The sequence below is a fragment of the Lepisosteus platostomus genome, chromosome 11 (genome assembly GCF_059453375.1).
Source record: "Lepisosteus platostomus isolate fLepPlt1 chromosome 11, fLepPlt1.hap1, whole genome shotgun sequence".
Taxonomy (NCBI): domain Eukaryota; kingdom Metazoa; phylum Chordata; class Actinopteri; order Semionotiformes; family Lepisosteidae; genus Lepisosteus; species Lepisosteus platostomus.
The window spans coordinates 47,778,024-47,804,009 of NC_142621.1; the positions used below are offsets into that span (position 1 = coordinate 47,778,024).

The following is a 25,986-nucleotide window of genomic DNA, read 5'->3' on the forward strand; positions in this document are numbered from 1 at the left end:
GAAGCACGCCGCAAAAGATGTTTTTTTTTCCTTAGTTTAAAGTCAGTAGCCTGAATGACATCTGAAGCTCAAGCAAACATCAAAGGCCGTTTTCTGAGAATATATATTGTGTTGCAGTAACAAAAAAAAAAGGTTTCCCACCAGCGAGGAGTTTTGCCATATGTGAAGCGAAAACATGTGGATTAGGTTAAAAACCATAAGATTTCCTTTCCTCAGCATTCTTTTTCCCTCTTCTCCTCTTTCGTGCCTGAGCAGTTGTCCGTTTTGAAGAACACGGAAAGGCAGGGAGTCTCTCGGCATTAGGGGAAGGGGTGAAATCCTGAGCAAACAGATTTATATACCTGCTCGGTAGTGCTCAGGGCCTGCACATGAGGGGTTCCTACACTTTAAAGAAGTCATTCTTCTGACTTGTTGTCATTGGAGGAATCCTTTAATCTGGAGTTTGGAAGAGCTCTTAAAGCTCACTACACTCCGAATTCCACATAAAAAGAGGTCTAGTGCTAACAAAACAAGGTTTGGAATTTAAAAGGACAGCCAAACTTGTGTTTCACTTCCAGAGGGTTTAACATGCCTTCCTTATCTTTACACAAAGACCACCCAGGGAAGAAGACAAGGAAGCAGGTCCCACCTTGGAGGTGTGTGTGTTCTTTAAACGCAAGTCAACACTGGCGATTCATGTCATGAGCTTTTTTCCTTGGGGAAGATCAAACTTTCTGAGAGAAAAGGATTGAGAAGCAGAGCCAGTCAAAAAAGAAAGGAAGCAGCCATGCATATTTATAACACCATGGGCGTCGTAACAATACTGGCCCCCCTGAGGAAATTGAATTTTCCCGAATTTCTCGCCCCGTTTTAATTTATACCAGACGGAAGGAGGTGATAAAGGGTATATCACTTCCAACCATCTGGGCCTGTTTTGAGGGATTCTCTGTGAAAATCACTGATTCATGCAGGGCAGATTAAAGTTCACTGGGCAGCACCTGGGATAAACTCTAAAACTCCGTAAGATCCTTGTGTTCAGATGACGCCTGTAACTGCCGGGCCCTGCTGAAAGATCCTGATTAGCTCGGCGAGTTACCACATCACCTCCATTGACTCCCTTTGCAAACGGATAAACGTTTTGCCATCACCAGTGACGTCAGCCTTGCTATGTAAGAGACACCTGGCTTGTGTGAAAGTAATATTTTATGCAGAAATTACTAAACCCAGTTTAAAGCAAAGGGTTAATCCCTTCAGCACCTATAAAGCTGAGTTTAACATGTCAGGCAGGTCAGATCTCCTTTGCTTTTTAATTTCACACGGCTGAGGGCCATCGTTGCTGTAGCTGACCACCAGCTCACAGAGCTTTCAGACCAAGACAGTTTTCCAGTCTTCTGTCTGTCGTGTCCCGGCCTGAGACCTCTAATCTCTAATATGAGCTCCTGAAACGTCCCAGTGTCTGCTTATCAGGAGAGGCGAGGAATCGGGCAGCATGCTGATCTCAGCAACGCAGGGCTCACTCTGTTCTGTAACGAGAAAACCCACTTTCTCATTAAAACACACTTTTTCACGGACAAAACAACCTAGTTCTGTCCAACTTTTCCCTGGTCTCCTCTGAGAGACAGGGTCTAAGATTAAAATGCTCCTGTGCCGTTGAAGGTCACAAACGAAGAAGGTCACTGTATTAGCAGCACCCAGGCTCCAGGAGGCTCTGTGCTCTAGTGGTTAAGGCAGCGGAGGTGTTCCCAGGATGTTGGTTGCTAAAGCCAGGCCTCTGCTACTCACCCTTCTGTGCATCACCTTGACCAGATTTCTTCGCACCCTGTCTGTCAGATGTTTAGAGTTTGTCTTCTTGGGATATAGGTGTATTTTGTAAGGAAAAGAGCTGCACTACGTTAGCGGTGTTGTTGTAAACTAGATTTTTTTCGGCGTTGTGCTGTAAAACTTCTTTGAACTCTCTGTATCATGTATCCCAATCTGTCTTGTGGGAGAATTAGAATAAGACTTTGCACAAGTCTGTGTGTTCCCTTGCTAAAGGCTGCCTTATCTAGAGGTATGTTCTGTGTGCAGTTTAGCTCAGGAGGACCTCAGTGTGTGTCAGGAGCATTAGCACAATTAAATGATACTCAGACTATAGTTTCTCATGCATGATGATCTCATATCAGGATATGACCACATTGTAATTTTGTCATTACAAAGCTATGAAAAAATATCTGTTTTTCCACACTACCTTTATTTTGCATGTCGCCAGATCAGACAATTGAGTGCAAATTCTTATTTATAATGATGACCTGGAGAGTCCTGGAGAGGACAGAGTTATACACTGGGGTATTTACGGGAGCAATTTATTGAAGTTCCCTGCTCAAGTGTGCAACAGCAGCGTGCCACCACAGCTTTCAGCACACAAGCTCCTGGTCCTGACTTCAGAGCTCCACGCTGCTGGCTTTGACCGCTCAGGTCGTGGTGGTGAGAGCTGTGAGTTCTTCAGGTAAACACCAGTGCACAGAGCACGTGTGTTTCTCGTGTGGGCCAGCAGGCCGACACCCTCCCTCTCTTGCTGGGCAGTGAGCTCATAGAGGGCAGCCTGGTACCCTGGGAAACTGTGCTGCTCTGTTCCTGCAGGACAGACAGGAAGACCCAGGCTTGTAGACAGTTTTCACATTTATTATTTTTAGACTGAGGTAAGTCATTTTTCCACTGTTGATCTAAGGGTTTTCCGAGTTTATAAAAGTAGCTTTCTGTGCCGGCATGGTTTGTAACGGCATCCTGAGGGCAGTCCCAGTCCTCCTCACCATTAGTTAGTTAGGTTAGTCACATTGCGCTGAAAGAAGCAAACCTGTTTGTGTTTAGAAGTCTCCATGGAGAGAAATGTTTTTTTTTTTTAAACTGCTATATTTACATGCTGATATTCGGAAGTAATAAGCAAAGAAAGAGCAGTGCATGTGCTCAGTGCAAGATCCAAGGGCCTGTTTCCACTCCAGCAGGCAGAAAACGGCTTTTCCAACTAAAATTGCTGACCTAAAAACTAAACAAACAAATGTATTTTATGTGTTTTTTTTCTGAATTATTTAATAAATATGATGTCAGTAACGTGGGGGGAGCATTTTCAGTTGAACATGCTGTTCTCACTGTGTGCTGGACTCATCGTGGCCTTGTCTGGAGGGGTCATGGTCGTTTTCACTGACCCCAGCTGCCCAATATTGGCATCGCGTAACCCCTGCAGTCTGCACAGCTCTTACACCTCTGGAGACACAGGGACTGTGGACTTTATGAGTGAAACCCTAAACTCACGCTGTGCCTTTTGTTTCAAGCTGAAACCACCAGGACACCCCTGTTCAAAGAGTTTCACTTTTCCAGTTTCTTCTTTTTTTTCCTTCATTTCTTTCAGGCCCTTCAGGATAAGATAGAGAATCTCCAGAGCTTGTTGAACTCTTCGGAGAAGAAGCTTCTGAACAAAGAGCTGGAGCATCAGGAGCAGGTACACAAGGTTTTTTTATTAGACTTCTGCCCCTGGGGCTAAAGGAAAATATTTTACCACTAAATCCGATACCTAGTTTCACCCATCAGACTGAAGGATGAGCTCTTCCTTCTTCACACATTTCCAGAATTCCTCAGAATCCGGCACTAACAGCCAGCGCCAGGGGCAGAGAGAGCTGTCTTTGGCCGCTCAAGTTCACAGCACAAATTCAGTCCCTGTTATCTTTAATAACAGACTGCTCAAACTTTTAAAATAAATAAATGTCTTCTGTTTAAGTGTTTTCACTGGCTTGGTATGTGAACAACACATGAAGACATTTCTGACCTCGTTCTGTATCAGGCACTGTTCGAAGAGCCTTTGCCCTGTGTGTGTGAGTACATCACTTTTCATCCAGGTTTGCACTGTGCAACGTTTCTTCTTTTGCACACAGCAGAGTTGCCAGGTGTACCAGGTGTGCCTCTTGCTCTTGGTCAAAGCTTGATGACCATGTGGGCAGCAGAACTCTGAGTTTAAGTCATTGATTGGGGCTAAACGTTGACCCCCCAGTCTCTGCTAATCCACAGTCAAAACTTGGTCATTCTTAAAGGCTGGTTTCAGGAGGGAAGAAGAAAGGAGGATGGGGGAATGGGAAATGTATTTTCCCCGGTGTTTCCTTCTGTGATTGGTTGGGGTTGAATATTTGATTTAATCAGTGCCTATAGTATGTGTCGAGAACTGCGTATCGGTCGCACAGTGACCCCAGCACACAGCACCGTGGGTCTTACCCAGCCAAGTCAGTCCCCAGGGGCTCTGAACCCCCTTCAGCTCCAAGCCCTGCTCCTCTCCTCCTCTTTTTGTCTTTGAAGTACTGTGCAGTGCATTTACTGCAGGCTGCAGGCATTATCTCTCAGTTCTCTTGCATGGAACTCGTGTTAACCTGGAGTTGTATCCAGAACACTAATTAACCTCTTGATAGCCTGATTAAAGAACAGGAAATATTATTAGGTTAACCTGCTTCACTGTGATCTTACACGCCATCATGTGAGCCCTTTTTGTTTAAAATCTGATGTGGTTACTCAAAGACTGTGTGAAATCTCTCTTAACTATTCCAAATTAAATATCATGGCCACTTCAAAAAGTTTCTACAAGGACTCCAGCTGTGAGCTGCAGTTTTTTTTTAGCTTAAATAGCATGAAAGTTGTCCTAGCTAAAGCACAGCTATCCCAGCAGCCCAGTGATTCTGATGTCACAGCAGCTCCTTTCATGCCTCGCTCCTGCTGTTCGCATGCATGTCGGTGACAAACCCACACCAGGCTTTCAAAGTTTTAAGAAGTTTTTTTTTCCCTCTGTTTCTCCTTTTGCGGAAGATAGTGTACTTTTTTTAGCAATAAAAACACAAAGTGAAACATCAAAGACCATTAACAAAAGGCCCACGGTATGCATGGTATACATGGGCCTGTGCGATTCTTGTGACCGTTGAAGTCTGTGTACCATGTTGCTGTTTCTTGCCTCTGGGTCACCTGGTAGTGGGCACCTATGTGGTCTTGCTCCAATCTGTTAAAGAACCAGCCACTGTGGTCTTATTCTTACTCATGTCGTCTGCTCATTTTGCAGTGGTCTTTGCATACTCTGAATTTCAGGTTCATCACCTGGCTTCTCCTAACACCACAAAGGGCTGCTAAGCACTTTTTTAAAAAGAAGAAGAATCTCTTTAAAATGTATCCTCTCCCTAACTGATAAAAACTGCATAGCACACCAGCTCTGTCTGCTGTCTGAGTGGCTAAGATGAAAGTCTATGACCTGGGTAATAAAGTTGAAGGTGTACTTTCTTTCCATACAATGATATTACTCTAGTTTATCATCCTGGACATGTCTGAGTCTTTGTAATACAATCCCTCTCCCTCGCATGAAGAAACCCTGTTTTTGTCCAGACTTCAAACAGATGTTCCTAGACTTTCTTTGAAATGGCTTTCACATTTGTGTCAGTGGTGCTTTGCAAACAGGAGGGATCTCTGGCATCTGACTGGGTCCACCATAAAAAAAATAAATATGAAGACTTCACTGAAAAAAACGGAGGTTATGCTCAAACTGTTTTGTGTCATAAAAAAGTCAGAATTTTGCTTAGAAGCTATCACCTTATTTCTTTTTTTTAATATGTTAGGTTTATTTTACTTTGCAGAATGTGCTCTGATGAATCTGCCTGAGCAGCCAAGACGACTTCATGTATTAGGTCATGCTGCATAGAACAGAAAAGGCTTTGAAAGCCTCAGACAAAACAGACATGAAACCTTTTTAGTGTTTTCTGCAGTGCACCGAAGTGCTCGGGAATCGTTTTCTCTGTAACTCAGAAAAAACAGTGCACAGCACAAAAGTGGCTAGCAAATCCAACAGAGATGTTCCTACAGTATTCAGGATTTACCATTTGCATTGAGTGTGTTTGTCCTCTCTGCATCAGTGCAGTGAAGGTTATTCACCAGCCCTCTGGAATGTGGTCAGCAGTCCACATCTGGAATGCTTTTAAGAACTGAACAGGACCAGTTTATCACCTTGCACCGCACTGAACTGAGTTTGCCAGCAGCTCAGCTTACCACTGCAACCTTGCACCCATCTGTAGGATGAGGACTGGGAAAGCGATCCTTTCCCAAAGCCGTCATCCCTTTTCAGCACTGTGAGCCCCGCACAGCCGCGGGGTTAGCGTGGACCCCAGAAAAACTGAAGGGCTCTCCGTGGCTTAGCAGGACCAGCAGGCCTGACCCAAGCAGATCACAGTCAGCTGATGTCATCTCATTTTGTGTTCATATAGAGGAGGCTTGCTGCCATGCTAGTGCAACCTATTTTGAATGCAGAGCTGCCCTTTACAAGGCAGAAGTAAGGTGACATTTCTGTGCAGGGAAATACTACCAGAACAAGACCCAGCAGAGAGTTCAGCTCGTGCAGGACAGAATTTTTCAGCTTTTCTTGTCCCCCTCCATTGTTTTATTCTCTGTGCTTTTGACCTCATTTGGAAACAGAGCTTCGCCAGTCATTTTTTTCCAACATCTGCAGCTTCAGCCCCACTGTGAAAATTATTAAGCAGGTTGAAGTTACCAGTTTTTGGCCAGATCCACCCCAACATTTTTTCTTCTCCTGCTGCTGCACTATAGGTTTTTGCCTGTAGACATGAGGCTAACAAAATGCAGTTACTCTCCTTCCAAGCATGCATAAAATTAAAAATCACACTGGACCTCATTTTGCAGTTTTCTGTCATGCCAACTTTCTCTGCTTATTGACAAAGAAAAAATATTATCTAATATTTATAGATTTGAATACAGTAAAGATTGAAGATGATACTGTGGGTGACCATGCAGACTCCACACAGATGGGCAAAGTCTGAAATCAATCTCAGAACCATGTAGCTGTGAGAGTGTAGCATCAACCACCAAAGTGCCACACCATCAGACAGCCCTTAGCAGGTCAGACTCTGAGTAACAGAGGTGATGCTCTGTAGCATCTAAACCAAAACAACATCATGTTTTTTGGAGCCCTTTGCAATCAGGAACACTGTACAAGAACACAAGTATAAATTGCAAAAGGGAGAGCAGGTTGTTGCTGTGAGCCCATGCCATCATCTCCGATTGAACACTGTCGTAGAATTTGCACCATTAGCCGTTTTGATCATATGTTGAAGGTTTTTTTTTCTCTTGGCTGCCTCTGTTCTTTAAAGCCTTGATTTTTTTTTTTGGGGGGGGGTCTTTTATGGTTATTTGTGCTGTCTTTAAAACTCAGCTGGGCTTTCTTTATCTTTGCCCACAGGCAGGAGGAATACATACAGGGCTCCTCTGTAAAAAAATAAAAAGCTAAAATCAAACCTCAGTCTTCAGTGTGTCTGTGAGCGACATCTTAAAACAAAGCTGGATGGCTGTGACTGAATTACCTCGTCATTAACTGACTAATTGTGGTGATTCCCAGCTACACTGGAATTAATTCTGTCATGATGGTAACCAGGAAACTGAACCATACCCAAAGACCTAGATACTGTATCTCTCTTCGATATTGCTTCCATTGTCTCCCTGTGAAAAACAAAAGGCTCACCCTGAATTTCTGTATGGTGTCTTGCCTTTCAGAAGCTACAAAGGCATTGTTTTAATCCAAAACATGCTACTGAAGTGTGTGCAGCCCCACGTCCTATTAACTACTCCTGAGCATGAAATCTGATCCTTTAGAATAACTCCAGCTTTAGCTTGTGTTAGTCTGAGCTAAAAATCAGATCTGGTGTGTTTTGTTGTCATTGTCAGTGCACGTTTTGCATTGTAAGAAGACTCTTGTTTTAATGGGTGGTAAAGCCCACCTGTTTTTAAATGGATTTTGAATACTCTTGTATACTGCATATCGCAGCTTCTGGAAACATTAATCAGATGTGTCTGTTCGGGGCTGTTCTCTCTGAGATTCCCTGAAGGACACTGTAGACCCTAATAGAGAGCTGTAGAGAAACCAGAACCACATTTCTAACGTCATAGTCTTAAAAGGCTAGAGGCACTTGAAATGTGCTGGAATGAAAGCAAATGACCTTGAAAATGCTAATCAAGGAAGAGTAATGATGATGATGATGATGACGATGCCATTTATAGAAAACCCTGGGAGGAACTGCTTGGTACAGAGTAGGAGGCAGCCTGTCACTGTATAGGACAAACGAGCTAGCTGGGCCAAAGTGCCTCCTCTCATTTATAACTGTACACGCTGTATGTTCTAGTAATGGTCTTATGACAGCAGATAAAGGCAAAAAGAAAGAAAACAGCCCTAATGAGAATGAGCACGAGCGCTGGTCTGCGTCCCCTCAATCGTCCCCTTGCCGAGAGTTGCAAGGCCTTGTGGAATCCGCGCTGGCCATCCGGGGATTTCCAAGATCCCTTGCCCTTGGGAACGCCAGCTTGCAGGATCATGGCCACGCCTTGTAGCCAAGACCCCGTGGAAGTGAGGAAGTATGTTGAGAGTCGCCTCCCCTGGTCTCGATCGATGCCCGGGATCCGGACAGATTCCGTTACTTTTTTCTTCACAAATGGCAGGAATATCAACCCTGATAAAGCAGAAAGGATTTTGTTACAAGAATGCAAAGCAGCTCTGGCTCTGAAGAAGGAGGGAGAAAAGAGCACACATCTTCTGTTCTCATTCACAGCAGGTCCTCAGGTGCTTTTGAATCTCAGAAGAGTCCTCTTCAGACGCAGCTGAAAAGTTCACGATACTTCTCTTGTTGTGCTTAACAGTGACTCATGTTTAATGCTTTTAAGATTAATAGCAAAAGAGAGAACTGTCCCGTAAAAGTTTTTTTTTTATTATTGTGATATTTGTTTCAATGCATATCGCTTAGGAATTTGAAACGGTCCTCCCAGAATGCGCCGCGCACGTCTTGAGATGTGGAGATGTAGACTTTGAGAGAGGTGCAGGGGTTCTGATGTTCGCCGAGATGGATCTGACAGGCCTTTGTCACTTTCTCGTTTCAGTAGCTCTCGCAATCCCGGCTCCCTTTATTAGCCAACATCAGGCGGCTGACGATGTGACAAACTTAATTTGAAACTTCAGAACCTTGAGCGCTCGTCTCTTTCTGCTGGCAGCTGTCAAAAACATCAGCTTGTGACAACCAACGCAAGGAAAAGTTAAATCTGAGTACAATTTAAAGGCTATATATAGATGACATGTTGTCATTTTAAGAATAAAAACCAACAATGTGCCTTTCTGAGCCCCTGGTATATGGAACAAAAACACAGGAAAATCAGAGAGATGAAAAGCTTTCTTTTAAAGCTTGTAAGTTAGAGATGATGGTATCATCTCTTAATAAATAGATGCATTTAAGAGATCTTTTCTTTTTGATCACCTGTCCATCAGAGAACAATAAACCTGTCTAGATCTGGTGCTGTTTCAGTATCCTCAGAATGGCTCAGAGCCAGTTTGTTAGCATTGAACACATCACTTAGAGAACTGAATATCATTTATTTATTTCAGCACTGAGTGAACAAGTCCCAGACTTGGCACATTTATTTTAAATTGAAATCTTGCTTTACACAATCGGTTTTTCTTCTTAACATAAATTATGTATCTAAAGTATACATATAGAGAGAGGAAGGAGAGCTATCTGGAAAAATAACTTGTCAAAGTCTAGTTGGAAGTTTTTTTTTCTTATTTAAGCAGTTATGCTAATTGTTTGTATTATATATAATACAAATATATAGTAATATAGAATATTACTTGTTTGATTTAGAGCTGGGACATACTGAAGGGACATTCCAGTATTTAAATGTATAGATTTTTAAAGCACTGTGGATGCTGAGGGCTACCAATGATTTAACCAAAATGCAATCTTTTGTTTCACCCCAGAGTGAATTCTAAAATTATTTTGTTCGTTCAATGAAGTTCTGAAAAATGTGTTAATGGACAAGACAATGAAATCAGTATTTTTCGAAAGTAAATTCCTGCTGTATGGCAGACAGTAGGGTAGGTGCCAGCGGTGACAGAGCTGCAGTGCGATGTGACAAAGTGCTTTCATCACCTCACTCTGGCGGAATGAGTAAGGACAGACGTGAGCCCGCACACAGCTCGCAATTACAGAGATTTTGTTGGAGTAAACATGACATCTGTTATGGGATCCTGCACGGTCTCTGGGCCTTTCAGTTTGCATATTAAAAAGCAGTGGTCTTTGAAACATTAAACAAACAGTATGAAGCATCGTCTTATTTAAGAAGTGTGAAACCTGTAGCTCCAGAGCTGTGAAAAGAGCTCTGTCCCTCTTGCATTTGTCTGTCTGTTCATCTAGCCTTTCCAGCTGCTTCAGGTGCTGTTCATTACCAATATTTTCCTTGTTTCTTTTTTTTTAATGTGCAGAATAGATCTGCTTTGTAATTAAAATAGGAATCCGTTGCTGGGGGGGCTTTTTCAGTTTTTTTTAAATGTTAGATCAAATGTGAAACCATCCTGCTCTAGGGTAAAGTGAGGTTTGTACTCTTTACAGCTAAATGTACAACTTTAAGCAGGTACATGGAATGTGTAACAGAGTGTCTGGCTCACAGTTGTTTTATCTCATAGCTAATTTCAGCAGGTAATATGTGGACACCTTAGGGTAGTAGTTATTCATTTTGCTTATTGAGCTCCAGTCGTTCCCTGCTTCGCGATTCCGCGTGGGGGAATCCTGTACAGCCGCTGTCTTTCCTCCTACACGCCTTTCTTTGAGGACATTGGGATCCGCGGCAGGTTGGCATCGCCGGTGAGGTGGGGGCCCAGCTTTCTCCCACAGGCAGCACGACATACGCTCCTCGGCAACCCTGCTGAATCAGGGCTTCAGCACAGGGGCTCAGAAAATAGGTTCTGAATAATGATTCCGTCGTGGTGAAGCTTTTTTTTAATTCTTTTTAGGAGCCCCCTGCTAAATAAAAAGTCTACCAAGTACCAACTACCAAGTCTCTTGCAATGGTGGTGTAGAAGTGTTGTGTCTCTGACATGCCAGTGTTACTAATGCAGCTGCTGAGCAAGTTTTCTACTGATTTATAGGAAAGATCTGGAGGTGCTGTTTTGTAGTTTTGGTAGAGCTGTCTGTGCTGTGGTTGTGTACTGTAAGCTGCGTGCCCATGGAATTTGTTGAAGGCTTATGGTCTTTGTGTGTTTCTTTAATGCAAGTTCACCAGGGTATATCTGTTAGCTATTTCCCTGCCTTTATCACACTGACAACATGCATCTTTCTTTGTATGCTGTGGTGTCTCATAATTTGTGTCAGGCTTTAACGCAGCTCTCTGTACTCTTTCATGATTTTATAGTGCTTTGCCACACTTCTCTCTGCTTTTACCATGGTAAAACAGTCTATTAGTAATTATTTTTCTCTGACAAAAAGCTGTGTGCTGTTTGTAGCACCTGTAGCTGTTCCTGAACATGCCCGTCTTCCCCTTTCAAAAGTTTTTGCTGTTAATGCTCACAGACCTGTGCTTGTACTGTAAGTGAGTGAAGACAAATCTAAAACTGAACCTGGAGTACCGACCTTTGGAATTAAATAGACAAAAATATTTTCTCTTTTTGTGATGTGCTTTCTACAGAAAGGAAACCGAATAATTTTTTCGGATGCCTCATTGGCCTAACACTTGTGACGAATGTAAAATTGCCAAACTGGCAGAAGCCCCAATCTGCTGCGCACTGCACTTGGACACAAACTGAGCTCTGTCTTCAGATAATTCACACTCTCCCCTTTGAAGTGCTTCCCAATCCTTTCATTGTGCCCAGAAAGATTAATTACCGAAAGCCAGAACAGTCAGTTAAATCCACAACAGGAAAATTATTTTAGGAAAAGCAATCATCATTTCTTTTTCTTTCGCTCTCTTTTTCTCTAAAGAGAAAGATTTCTGTTTTTCTCTTAAGAAGAAGTTGCAGGCGAATCCCTTGCTTTTAAATGCTTATCTTTATTATCAGAATCTTCATGGCCTCAATATTAAACTTGTCGCAGTGCTTGGGACCCAGGTAAAGAGTGCCGTGCCACTGTCTGCTGCCTAACACTGGGTACAGGTACCTTTAGGGTCAGCGAGTGGGCTGTGCACTAGTGGGTACGGGTACCGTCAGGGCCAGCGAGTGGGCTGTGCACTAGTGGGAAGTAGCTCAGTCCGTCAATCCGCCAATCAAGTGGTCAGTTTTCACTGTTACACAACACCTGCTCACAGCCTTCGTGGTGAATCTTATTACAGCAGGTCTGCTCACAGCCTAGTGAGGTGGAACAGTCAGTGCAGTTTCAGCCATACAGTTAACGACAGAAAGCCTAAGGAAACCCAGGCACACAGTTCAGTGCTCTTTAATCTCCTTTACACAGAGTGCTTTCATTTACCTCCATTTCATTATAACAGAAGCACGTTTATAATAGGGCTGCTACATATATGATGACCACATGATTGAAAGGGTTGATTCATTATGGAACAGTTTTGCCCTCCTCCCCTCAACCTTCAATTTGGATAAAGTGAATTAGCAAAGTGAATAAATACCTTTATATAATAAGATAAAATACCCAAGGGCTGGGAGGTATGGCATGCCCACAGTGTTACCTGCATTTGAAACCTTATTGAAATTAGAGCATCTGTGTAGCACAATACTGGACACAAAATCTGGTTGCGCTAAGACAGCAGCACCATACTAGAAAGGATGCTCTGCGCCAGCAAGAAAGGTGGTGCTTCTGTAGGGTGGGTGCGGAATATTTGTAGAGAATCTAGAAAACAAGACCCACTGTACTCGTATTGGTGGAAGAGAGCGTGCAGTATGTGACAGGAGTTCGCTGCTCCCTTTTCAGGTCACCCGTGTCCGGCAGGAGTGCGAGATGAAGATCAAGGGACTGATGCCCGCGGCTCTAAGGCAGGAGCTGGAGGACACCATCGCCTCCTTAAAATCTCAGGCAAGTAGTTCAAGCAGGGAGCTGCGTCAGCCTGCGCAGGCTGCAGAGGAACAAGTAAAGGTTTATTCCCTGCTGAACAGAGAAGAAAAGAAAAACAACGTTTCGGGCGTGGGCTCGAGTGTCACACCCGAAGAAGGCTCCACAGCCGAAACGTTGTGTTTCTTTTCTTCTCTTTTCGCCATCTCGGGCAAGTGGCATGGAGCCAGCTTAAAGCCATTCCAGACATCGATGAAAATATTGCGGTACAAGAAGCATTTTCTCAACCTAACTTTTTTACTGAAGAATCCACACCTGTGTGTTTATGGAGCGCTTTCAAAGGTTTCATGTAGATTCTCGCCGAGACAACCTAATTAGAGCCAATCGAAGGCAACGACTCACAATTCCTACAGCAGACATACAAGTCTTATTATTTTGTTTAGGAATGTTGAAAAGTCGTTTTCCTGTCCTGAAGTATTTCAGATCTGTTTCCTAATAGTGCCTGCGCATGATGTGTAAGGACTTGCCTGGGCTACTAGAATCGAAACCAAGCCAGTTTCTCAAAGTGAAGGAGTGTTGCTGCAATTAGAAGGCATTACAAAGGGGGAGATGAGTGTTTGACATACTTGCACAGAGAAATTACAACACCAGCACAAGAGATGTTATTGCACTCAGAGCCAATGTGCTCAAAAGCCTCCTGGGAACTTGTAGATATCCCTGTGTTTTCTCTTATTTGATGTGGCTTAACCAGTACGCCTTCTGCTGCACCAAACATGAAAATCTATTTCCTCTTAAATTAAAGAAAAAATGTCTTGAATAAGATATGCTAATGTTTCACCAAGGGTTTTGGTCTGATTGGGTCCGTTTTGTCTGTTTGAAGCCAATGTCAGAAGCAAGCAGTGGTAGTTCGCTTTAAAGGACGTGGATGTGATTTAACTGTTGTGCTTTGAAGTGTCTGAACCATTTGATCAGTTTATAGACAATTATACAGTGGAACCACATTAATATGGGCTTCAAGGATTCAATAAAATTAGTTATTAGTTACAGCAGTCCTTGTTGTACATGCAGCTGTGGTTGAGAATTTGTGTTAAATATTTTAAAGCGAACAATAGATGTTTTGTACTGCAGCAGTCAAGAGCCTGCTGAACAAAGGCAAGTCTTTAAATAGCCCTGTCCAAATTCTTTGCATTTGATAACCACAGCTTTGTGTTCAAATTTGCAATAATAAGTGCAAATTATGCGTTGTGGCAATAAAGGCCTCATCTGCTCGAAAAAATATGAAAACGTAACAATGGAGAAGGACACATTTGGCCTCTTTGGCTCATGTGGTTTTTAGTAACTTACTGATCCCAGCCTTTTCCTGAAAGAAACCAGGGTATTGACCTCAACAACATGGCTGGGTAGCTTGTACCAGACCCCCACAATGTTTTGTGTAAAGAAGGGTCTGTAATAGTTTTGTACTTTCCAGGAACGTTTTCCACAAGTAAATGTTTCAGTGTTGATTCTGAAGATATCTGTTAGGTTGTTTTTAAATATTTGAATAAGGTCCTCTCAAGTCTTCTTTGTCAATTTGTCTAGTTTGAGTTTGAGCTAATTAAACAATTTGATCACTGTCTTCAGCCAATATTTTTCTTTTTGTTTCTCATTATAGAAACTACGTGAAATTAGTACACACCTAAAAACAGGATGTTTTCTATCACCTGGGCAAAGGCAGTATGAGTAAAACAAAGAAGTGTTTTTTGTCTTTGAAGAAGACAAAAAAAAAAACAACGATAAAAATGCTTTTTCACCCCGATGCTTCAGAAACAGAGCTCAACAAATCAGGCTGCGCATTCTTATCGAGTTGCAAACAAAATTCATGGTTTTCTTTCCTGTCTGGGAAAAATATAGAAATGGAAGAAGGCAGTCTTTTTGCCAAAAAAAGGGGCAAAAACATTTGCATTTACGTTTGACAACATTTTCATCTGCTATTATTCCATTGATGAGGGCCTGCTGGAGTACTGCTGTTTTCAAAATAGGGCCTATTGCCATGGAACAGCACTGAAAACTTCTGCATTCGCAACTTGCAGAGGTAGAGCAGCACTGGGAAAACTGAACATCCCGGTGTAGGGAAAATGCTCTGGACTAGGGTATTGTGCTCGCTGATATAGTGGAGCCCGTTGCCCTGCAGCCACTAACTTTCAGAACGGCCCTGGGTCCACCTCGGCTTTTGCAGCTGGTCTGAGGAACTTCCGTTGTCTCTCGTTTCAGGTGAACTTCCTCCAGAAGCGCGCCGTTGTCCTTCAGGAGGACCTGGACGCCTGCCGCAGCAGGAGGTGACTGTTGGTTTACCTGCAGACTGGCTCTGTCCTCTCCTCCTCTCTCGGCGCACGAACGGCTGCTGCTCCACCCAGTGCTGCCAGAGCCTGTGAGGTGTGCCGAGGAGACAAGGACAGGGGATCCTAATGAACGGGTCTGCCGGGCGGTTAGCAGCACCTGTGGTAGATCAGGGGATGGTTAGTCTTCTTGAAGACACAGGAAGAGCTCCCTCCTGGGGAAACGAACGGCTCTTCACTTAGTCCTGGACTGCCTGGCCCTGCCCGGCCTGCAGGTGTCACTGTGCTGTCCTGGGATTCATCATCTCTCCCAGCAGCTCAGCTTTCTTCAGGAAAGCTCACTGATCCCCTGTCGCCTGCTAGTATGCTGAGCCCTTCTCGAGGAGCTTTTCACCAATTATAGATTTTTTGGGTAAAATGACGGTATGAATTTGGAGGGGATGGTAGCCAAAAGCACAGGTTGAACAGAAGTATGATGCAGTTGTGAAGTGTGTAAAGGTGTGTTGCAGTTTAAAGTTCCCTGTTAAAACTGTCAGTATCTTGTGAGGACGCTGACTGTCTACACTAGTAGTGTTGTCATAAAACAGTAATACCTCAAGACAGCTCTGTTCCGTTAAGGATGAGGCGCTACGAGGTGCTGCCTGGGAGAATTATTAGTAATATGTTTGACAGATGTGTTTATCGCAAACAACGTACATTTCCGTCACAGATACACATTACTTAACCACGGCAGATTTGTTTTTGCAAACTAATTCTGGCTCCTAGGATGAATCTGAGTATAGTACCTGACTCAAGGGTACCGCAGTGGGGTTCCTACCTGGATTTGAACCCAGGACCCTCTCAGGAGTCTTGAGTCCTGATTTGTGAGTCCTGACCCCTGCTCCATCATCTACCCATTTGTTCTGGGATTTCAGTGCTGTTTGCCAAACCAGGTTACAATGATGGACACTTGCTTATCACTATTAATAAAATTGAGTAATTGTGAAGGATTTAAAGGAGTGTGGGAGCGTGGACAAGCAGCCCTGCTCAGTTGTTGAAACCGATTTCCTGATTTCCTTCAGGAAGCAGGTGGAAGTTGTCTCTCCTGGATCAGGTGTCGGGTCCCTTGACGCAGTTTCTCACCTCCTTAAAGAGCTTCACCTTCTCTGCAGCAAAGCATAAATGCGCAGTAGAAATGCGCTGGTTAAGTAAGAGCCTTGAAAAAAGCCACGATGGAAGTCCTGCATTCAGCAGGGATTTTATTTTCATAAATAAAGAACATGTAACTTGTCTCTCACTAGGATGAAGTGAGTGATCCAAAAATTTTAAACTCTTTCGGTAAGAGGTGCAGGTTAATAAATAATAATAAGCATTGCAATTCAAAGTTAGTCTTGTTTCAGATACAGGGCATAAGTCCATTCCAGCCCAGCTGTATGTGTGTGTGTATGCCTATGTAATATACACAGATTGGAACATGCAAATTTGCTAGTATTTTATCAAGTGAAAAATAAAATACGAATAGGGTATATGTAAACTACACATGGCTGTCTTGGTTAGTAAGTTAGTTACATATTATTGATGCCTGTGTATGCACCCTGCTTTATGTTAGAGAGGCGATCTCACAGTCCAGCAGAGTGTCAGTAACACGGGTCATTAATCACCTGCAGCCCAAACCTCTGATGTTTGTGAGATGATGATGTCCCAAAAGCACTGCACGCTGATTATTAATACATGACTGAAGGTCTAACAGGTGTGTAATGGTTTTTTTTTTATCTCATTCACTCTCATGATAAAACAAACATCCACGTACCCTGTTTCTAATTGGATTTAATTAATCCTTCAGATAGTTTTAGGTTTTTATTTATTTGTTGTGTTGAAAGCGAAGCGTCTCAGTGATTCCAATAATTCCCTACTTGAACTGCAGTGGAAACACTGAGCAACGGAGAGGAAGGGGAACTTCAAAACATCTGTCTGGCTAACTATACTGTCGAGACCAATTAATTGGCCAGTATGAATCAGATGGAGTATGGTTTTATGATTAGAGATAACAAATTGTTGTCTTTTTCTGAATTATCTCATCAAACTTTTAAAATTAAAACTAATTTTGTAAATTAAGTTTGCTGTCTAAAACCTTTCCTTTAAGTGAACTAAATCATCAACTGGGTAATTATAGCAATAAACTATTGCAGACTAACATACAAGTGAAGGCTCGGACGTTTTACAACCTTATCAATACAAGGTCAGACAAGTCTTTTGATAGTTGTGCATCTCAGTGGACAGCTGATCTCTGTGTAGGGTCAGAGGACGGACTTGGATACTGTGTGGCGTAATGTTAGTTATCCATTTAGAGCTTTACATAACAAACTGCTTCAGTACAACATTTTAAATAGACTTTATCATACCCCAGAAAAATTGAAAAAGATTAAGTGGCATAAAACAGGCATGTGTTCAAAATGTAACACACATAAAGGGTCATTATTGCACTTATTACGGTATTGTCAGCACATACAGTCATTCTGGACCTCCACAGTGAGGAAAGCTCTCAGGCACCTAACTATCTCAATTCCACTTACTCCCATTACATGTATCCTGGGTGATTTATCAAAGATTAAAGCAGCAATTCAATATAAAAATACTTTCTTGACTGTATTATTGCTAAAAAAAATAATATTGCGAAAATGGGTGGACAGTACAGGACCGTCGTACAGAGAATGGATTAAAGAGGCTAATCACAAGTTAAATTTGAAGAGATTTCATATAATTTACAGGGGAAATGTAATGAGTATAGGAAGGTTTGGGGCCCGTTAGAGACATACTTGAATGGCACTGGACGTTAAGAATATCAGGAAGTTTTTGAATTAAACTTTTTTTTTCTCATTGTGTTTTAATTATTCTTTGCGAATGTAAGAATTTTTTTTGTCTGATAAAAAAGAAAAAAGAGAAACAGTGAGAAAAAGAGAAAGAAGAAAAAAAAAAAGAAGTCCTTCAAAGTTGGGGGGGGGGGTGTGGAGGTGGGTTTAGGGAAAAAAAGGCAGCCGTCTGGGAATGACTGCCATTGTGCCCTGGTTCTGGTCAGGATCTGAACTGTGGAGCCTTTGAGCTCAGTGAACCACAGTGGTGGAACTCCTGAGCCATTAGCACTGCAAACAGCAAATCACCCCTGAATCACACTTCACAGCCTGGTGAATCACAGATAATTAGCTTGACTGCACTGTGTTGATAGACACAACCCCACATTATACCACCTTGGGCTTTTGGTTCAAAAGTACATTTGGCTGGGCTTGGTGCTGTACTCCAGACTTCAAGAACAAGCAACGTGTTGTTTTATGGATTCCTACATGTGTGTGATTCTGTTTATCCAGTCTTTGACTGGAAAGATACAGTATATCATGTCCCCAGATGACACTGTAGTAGTTTGTCTCCCGGCTGTTTTGTTCACTCCCAGGTGATAGCGCCCTTATTCTGTGCTTCCTCGTAGGTAACTGCTGCACTCGGACAGCCCCCTCGTCCTCGTCCACACCTGGTCCTGTTCAGTCCGGAGATGCAGAGATCACCTGCAGATGTGAGAACTGTCACTGTTTCCGCTGTCCCCTTAGAGTGTCTTTCAATAAGGAGATCTGCACACATCACAGTGGCGTTGTTTTTGTTTAACTTTGTGTTTCATTATTTATTTTTCTAATCTCGTTTAATATTCTTTTTTCATTGTGGTCAAATTGAATTTTGCATTATACATCACGCAAGTATTTAATTTGTTTTGTAACAGGTATTAACTTTTTTTAACAAAAAAATGAAGGTTTTTGTATTGATTGTATTTTATTATTTTTATATGACCTAACCATATCCCACTTTTATTAAAATGTTTTTTTGTGCTGCATGCCTGTATTATTTTGTCAGCAGAGCATGGTCATATACAACTGTACGTCTCATCTGTGGAGCCCCAGCCTTGCTGCTGCGAGGACTGGTGCAGCAGTGGGGCGGGATGTGAGAGATGGGTGGGTTTGAGGATGCACTTTGCGCCAGAAAAATAAATAGCTTCGCTTTTTTTCTTTCCCATTATGCTGATTTTTAAGAGCTAGGTACGAAATACAGAACGAGAGGTTCTCCTAATAAATGTGTTTTGCCAGCTGAGCACGGCGAGGTTAAGAGGGGTAATTTTCCTCTCTTCTGGAGTGGCGCGGGCTTCTCTTTGGGTCAAGGCAAGGCAGGCCTCTCTGGAGAGACACTTTAACTGATTCCTGGCTGGGTAGTCAGGGAGAAGAAAGCAGGGAGGCTTTAGGGACAAGATTCTGGTCTCTGGGGAGACTTTGTTTTGAATTTGAGCTGACATTTTTCTATACCATCCCATGACACCCCTTTTATCTCCCCTCTGAAGCATTAAGCACAGGCTTTGCAGAAACCGTTGCTCCTGTTGTCTGTGTGAGGGTATTGCATGCATGCCGGGGAGGCATACCTGCATTGTGGCTTAGCCCATATTTCATGTCTGTTTCAGTGCACATACTGTTGTATGTTTAACTTTCTCCTTACAATAGCCCTGTCAGAGATGCCTGCGCTTTAAGCAAGGCTGGGCTTAATGCACAGCAAGAGCGTCCAGGTTAATCCAGCTGAGCAGCTTGAGATCAGTCCCTTCTGATATCTCTTGGATTCAGAGTCCAAGAGCAGCAGCTGGTACAGACCAGGCAGATGTTCATGTGTGAGAAGCATTCAGAGATTTGTGTTCATGTTTTTATTTTGAATTTGCCACTTATTTCGTTCCTTTTCATAACCCCCGATTTTGGAATTGTCCGTTCTTTAATTGCTGTGAGGACAAAGCTTCAGCTCTCCGAACAGAGAGGGAGAGCCAGCCGTAAGCTACACACCTGCGTGCTGGTGTCCTGCCGTTGTCCTCCTCACAGTGTCCGCAGCAGGGGCCCCCCGTGGCTGGAGGACCGCTGCAGACTCCCGCCGATCCAGGAACCACAGGGCTCATCGCTTCTCACCCCTCATCCCCTTCAGAGCCACTCTGCTCCCTTGGCCATGAGGGCCACCCAGTTACCGGCTGGACGTTCAGGGCTGTTCAGAGCAGTCTGGAGAACGGGCCCTGAGAAAGCACCCCCCCCCCGCACATTACAGTGGGGACTAAACAGGAAGTCGCCATTGAATGGAGGGCTTTTTTTTTTTTTTTTTTTAGTTTATCATGTAATTTTTTTTTATTCCTATCAAGTGCTGCAAATAAAAAGGCGTTCAGCAGCGAATTTAAAAATGAAAGGGCGAACTTAAATATGGTATCATAACTTGACTGTAAACATATTATCTGCTCTTCGGGCTGCAAGGGGATAGAAGTGAGATTCTATTTCTGAGGCGACGGCTTAGCAGGAGCAATTACACATGTTTTATGTGATGTCTTTGCCTGTAATTTTTCAGTGATATTTGAAGTGTCCATCCAGTAATGGGCCCTTTTATTTTTTTAATCTAGCATTAAATGAATTTGTTTGTCATCTGCGTGTCTGCAAAAAGCAATGTTTTTTTAGAGAAGTTGCTGCAAGGATGAGACTGAACAGCCACTTATGAACCATGTTTTTTAAAAGACAGTAGGGGGAAGTATTCGAAAAAAATTGTAGAAATCTTTATTTTTGAAGATTTGTGGTGGCAACACATGCGATTTAGGCCCTGCTTTTCAAAAGGTTCATTAATGAGCTAAAATAGATTTAAGTAAGTATACTTGTTTTTGCAGCTCTTTAAATTAAAGATAATTGTATTTAATGATGCCTTTCCTTTAAGATGAGCTATCTGTAATTAGACATTAAAAAAAAAACATTCAATTGGAAATCATTTTTTCAGCCTTCGGGTTTCAGCAAGCTGTAGGGCTGTTATAAACACAGGTATGACTTTGGGAATGTGGCTTTGTTTTTTGTTTCTTTCTTAAAGGTAATGCAGTAATGCACAACAGGTGTTTTACGAAAAACTGTTAGCTTAATTCAGAGATCACTAAGCAGCTAAGTCCATAAATCATAGTTTGCAAGGAATGAAACTGTGAGCTGTTAAGAGGTCACAGGGGGAAATCAGCCTCTGTCCTTCCTCTCCTTTCATGTGGGGATCAGGGCTAATCGCTTTTAACTGATCACCTCATTTCCATTTTAAAACAAACACCTGTGGGGCCATAAGAAGCTCACTCTGAAGTCTGAGAGCCCCACATTTTATGGTTCCAGGTTTGAGTTTGATGTTTTTTTCTTTGCAAAAGCCATCCAACCACCTCTTCATTCATGAGAAACAAATCCTTTCCCCAACAACGGACTCTCGAATTTAATTAAAACCTGCATGTTGTTTTGAAGTAAACCCAAGGCCTTTGTTAGTCCTAAGGTACAGTTTATGTGCCAACAGGGAAATCAGTGTGCAGTTGCTTTCATAAGTTTGTATATTTTATTTTTAAATCTTGAAACCTTTAGGAAGTAATTTTGCTATGCTCACACCCTTTTTTATGTTTTCATAAATTCGTTTTTAGTGTTCTAGTTATATAGTTTAAGACTAGCTCACAAGAATCTTTTACATTTCAATCTGTCAGTTTTATTCTTATATAGTTAGTGCCTTTCCATACAGAGCACCCTTGAGGCACTTTCCATAAATTATAAAGTATTAACAGCAATTGGATTAAACTATAGCCTGTCACTAAACTGGATAGATGTTCCTTTGGAGAAATTTGCCTTGTGCCTAAAAGGCTCTAGATCTACTGTAAGGGTCAGAAGGTCTTTTAAGAAAAAAAGCTGAAGGAAAGATGAGCATAATTTTAATATGCAGTGCTGTATTCTTCTATGTGGTTTCTAATTTTGCCGTTTTTTATTTTTAGATTAGCACAGGACTCTTCTGCAGAATTCCTTCAAAAATCCATTTCTGTGCTTCTGGAATGGTAGGAGAGAGAGGATGCTAACTACTTACACTTTTTTGACACCTCTGACAATTTTGGATACTGACCTTGAGGGAGAGACATTTCCTCCTCTCGATAACCATGTTGGCTGTAGGAATCTCACTGAATAGTGTGCCCATCTGATGAAATAACTTAATTATGAATAATAAGGAATTTTAACTGTGACTGAAGTTTAAAAGATGCATCAAGAATCAATGGGCAAAAAAACAGTCTCGTCCTGATTTAGATCAGTAAAGATAATACTCTAAGCGTTAGTTCTCAGTTTCACTGTGGGAGTGTGTGATACAGTATCCTAGGTTGATCACCTATTAAGAACTGTTTAGTCAGATACAAGCAAATCTTAATTCACAAGCTGGGGATAGACTGCAGAAAGTCCTGTGGGCTGAAGGTTTGGGAAATAATGCACTGTAGAGCATTTTTGAAGCCAAGGACCCACATTTAGGGGGAGGGGCGGGGGAGCGCTGCATATCTTAGCATGTTTGCAAGATGAAAGAAATCTTCAAAACAATAGTATCCTGCTCTGGAAAGATTTAGCACAAAAGGCACAGTTCACACACAGCCCCCTCCCCCACTGCCTCTCGCATCCAGGAACACTGAAAGACAAGGGAAAAGACGTAAACACACATGCGTCTGTGCACAAGCAGCTGCGGTATTCCCCAATACATAGACAACCGGAGACTTAAAGTGTGTATTTCCACCAGATAAAGACATTTGAGATGCATTATAATGCTTAAGGAATTCAGAGTCAAGGCTTCTTTGATCTGAGCTTTAAGGGACACAAGCATGGGGCCTTGCCTCTCTCTGGAAGCGCCGATTGGATTTATTTCATGTGTTTACTGTACGTCTCAAAGCTGGTTCCTCACTGCAGCCTGCCTGCACGGGCACTGCCTTCCCAGCCTGCTCCTGCACCCCGCCTGGCACCTCCCTGCTGGATACAAGCAGGCAGGCAGGCAGGGGTCACCGCCAGGCCCTTTGATCCAGGGTGCGCCGCCCCTCTCGGACGCTGGGTCCGGTGGTGAACGGGGGTGTGACCCAGCTGTCTGATGGTCAGCCGGGACACCACCCACTCGGGGAGCAGAGCACAGGACAAAACCCCAGAGACGTCAGCAGCCTTCTCCTCTCACGGCCAGGGATGCTGACAGCTGCCTCTTTATTTGCTTCTGTTGTTCTTATGCGTTGTAATTCACTCCAAGCGCACCAGGGTGCCCGAACTGACCGTTTCTGTGTGTTTTGTCGGCGCTCCGGTTCTTCGTGTCCCGGTACTGCAGCCAGACCCGGCGAGATCCGCAGTTCGCAGATACGGGGTCTCTGCGCTTGTCGCCTAATGATTTTGATAAACATACTATGTGTCTTTCAAAAAAGTTTGTTCATAGAGGCTGTTAGCTTTTAGCATGTAAATATTGAAATGTTGGGATGGGTATTTTTTCGGTAAACCCCCCCCCCCCCAACAAAATCTGCCTTGGTTACACGAGAGAGTAGAGGCATGAGATCATGTTACGTGAAAGAGCTTCAGTTATTTTGGCACTGGGAGTGCGGACCCCTGCCCAGTTTGCTTCATCTCAAGGTGTCAGGACCAGCGAGTGTTGGAGATGCTCGGCGGCTCTGCGGGCTGTCGCCTGATAACACCTTCTGTAGTTCTGAGAGGCGAAAGGAGGCTGCGAGGTTGTTGAAACAGCTGGATGAGAATGTGAGATAACAGAGGGGATGACAGTCGCTCTCCAGAATGACCTTTTGCCAAGAGGGGACCAGAGATGTGCTGTAGAGATATGCGGAGCTGGACTGTCTCAGGGAAATCTGAGGGATAAAATGTTTGTGACACTCACAAAGTCATAAATGAGCAAAACAGAAATGGAGGAAAAAAACACTTGAGGAAATATTGGAATGCAAAGGGGAGGTTATTTTTCTTATTAGAAAGAAAGTTGTTCTGTCATTTTGAGGGTCATTTTGAAATAGGACGAATGACTGTGAGCGGGAAAAGGAGAGATGATCTTTTGTGTGTATTGAAAACATTTTGGATTTGGCCAGGCTCTTGTTAAGGGTGGTTTACAGCAGAGATGGGTGTGTAGTGGTGGTCGAAAACAGGGACAGATCAAAACACATTTTTGCCAGTCTTTTTAAAATTTCATAAAAACAAGAGAAGCCCATACCGTCTGTGAAATGGTGCCTGCACACACAGCCCTTGAATATTTCACAATCCGTAATATAGCTGGATGAAAAGCAGTGTTGTTCATTGGGAATTTATCTATGTTTTTAAGAGGAATGTTTTATTTTCTAAAAATAGATTAACAAATTACAAACAAAAGGAGAAAAGGGTTAATTTAACTTTAATTAGGAAAGGCTAGAAGCTGGGAGGAAGTGTCTAAGCATGCTGTGTTAAATGCTCCTGTTCTCTGATCCAACTTCTGTATTTAATGTCCTTCACTTTCGTATTTTGAATGGCCAGTTATTATTTTTTCTATTATGACTCTCCCAGTTTGCAAATTGCCGCATTTAACCTGCTGTGCTCGCCACTACAGCACCCCAAAAGCTGCACCAGCGTCAGCGGGGTCACTGGTGTATGGCAAGTCGAGGGTACCCCAGCAGGGCTTAGCCAGGTGCCCCCAACCCCCATCAGAGGCTGCTGCACCCTGGGCTGGATGGGTTGATCTGTGGGCAGCAGGGCTCTGCAGCACACCGACAGAGCCACAAGGGGGAACGCGCTGGAGCTCTGTGTGGAGGAAAGAGTCTGATTGATTATTTCAGTGGGCATTTACAATAAGCAATCCGATCATACACATAGTCATGCACGTAGACCTAAACTAAAACAGCACAGCTGGGACTAATCTGGCCAACCTGCCTTAAACATGCAGAAAAAGCTTAAAAGTATATTTTGTAATACATAGCTCTGAAGAATCTAAATGCCTTAACGGTGGAGTTGGTCCACTGGAGTTATTTTAAACGTGTCCCACTTTGGTCATGAATTAGCAAGGAATTCGTTTTTGCAACACAATACCTGATTACAGCAAAACTGGTCATGAATGATCAACGATGTTCATGCTGTCAGAGGCCCTTTCTTTCCCCTCCACAAACCAAAAAATTGCAAACAATTACACATCCAGACTTGTTGTTCATTTCTTTAAAAACTTTGGCTTGTCAGGGCTCAACATAGCAAAGAAAAAGTTTTTGACCCACCGCCCTCACCTCTTGCGGCAGCCAGATTTTCCCTCTGACCATCAGTCTGACAATCTCAATTAAAAGATCAAATTAGTTCATCACTTTTAATTAAACCTTGTGAGTGCATGAAAAGAAAGCTGCCCAGCTGTGATCCTGAAGTCAATAACCTGGCTTTTTTCCCCCGAAGAAATGGTGGGATGAGTTGGACATGGTACATAACACTCTTAAAGTTAGAAAAGTCCGCCATTCATCGGCTTGTTAGGGGCTGTTAAGAGGATCTTATTAAAAGAGACAATTTGGGAAAATAAATTTTCATTTTTAACTACTTTCAATTACTTACATACTTATTTAGTATTTAATTAGCTGCTAACTCCACCACAGGTGAGACAGGCTGAATGCCTTACCTGAATGAGCTTTTTAATCATGTGCAGTGAAAGCATGAAGTGATTTAATTTCAGCTGCAGCAGGCCAGGGTTGCTAGCTCGTGTCGTCCATGGCCTGCTCTTTTACCCAGTTATGTTAACCTGCAGCTGCAGTATGAACACATGGCTGGGCTCAGTAGCAAAACGAGGAAATCAGCTCTTGGAGCCAGTTGTGCTTTTTATAGGCGAGTGAATCCCTCAGAGGATGTGGTTTTATTTTTCATGCACACTGCATAAATAACCTATTATTTTTCGTTGTCGAATTTGGCTGTTTGTTTTCGAGCAGGAGTATGCTCCTCTATCCGTGCTGTCTGGTGGAGGGGCAGGCAGTGCCCTCGTGTCTGACACGGAGCCCCTCAGCCAGCCAGCTCGGCTCACTCATCTTTTCTCATGGATTTCCTGTCAGGTCTGCAGCTGTTAATTGC

At 42.9% G+C, this 25,986-nt stretch overlaps 1 protein-coding gene across 5 annotated transcripts in view; it reads left to right on the top strand.

The window, feature by feature from the left end:
* cep112 (centrosomal protein 112) overlaps positions 1-18,962 on the top strand; it is a 148,981-nt gene extending 130,019 nt beyond the window's left edge. For 3 of the 5 annotated variants that reach the window (XM_088600157.1, XM_088600152.1, XM_088600155.1), the window contains 4 exons: positions 3,365-3,454; positions 12,717-12,818; positions 15,045-15,109; positions 18,567-18,962. In XM_088600157.1, coding sequence (XP_088456283.1) covers positions 3,365-3,454; positions 12,717-12,818; positions 15,045-15,109; positions 18,567-18,570 — 261 coding nt within the window. In that variant the 3' untranslated portion in view covers positions 18,571-18,962. Of the gene's footprint in view, positions 1-3,364; positions 3,455-12,716; positions 12,819-15,044; positions 15,114-18,566 lie in introns of those variants that run through there. The other 2 variants (XM_088600153.1, XM_088600156.1) reach the window with 1 other exon arrangement.
* The last annotated feature ends 7,024 nt before the right edge of the window (positions 18,963-25,986 follow it).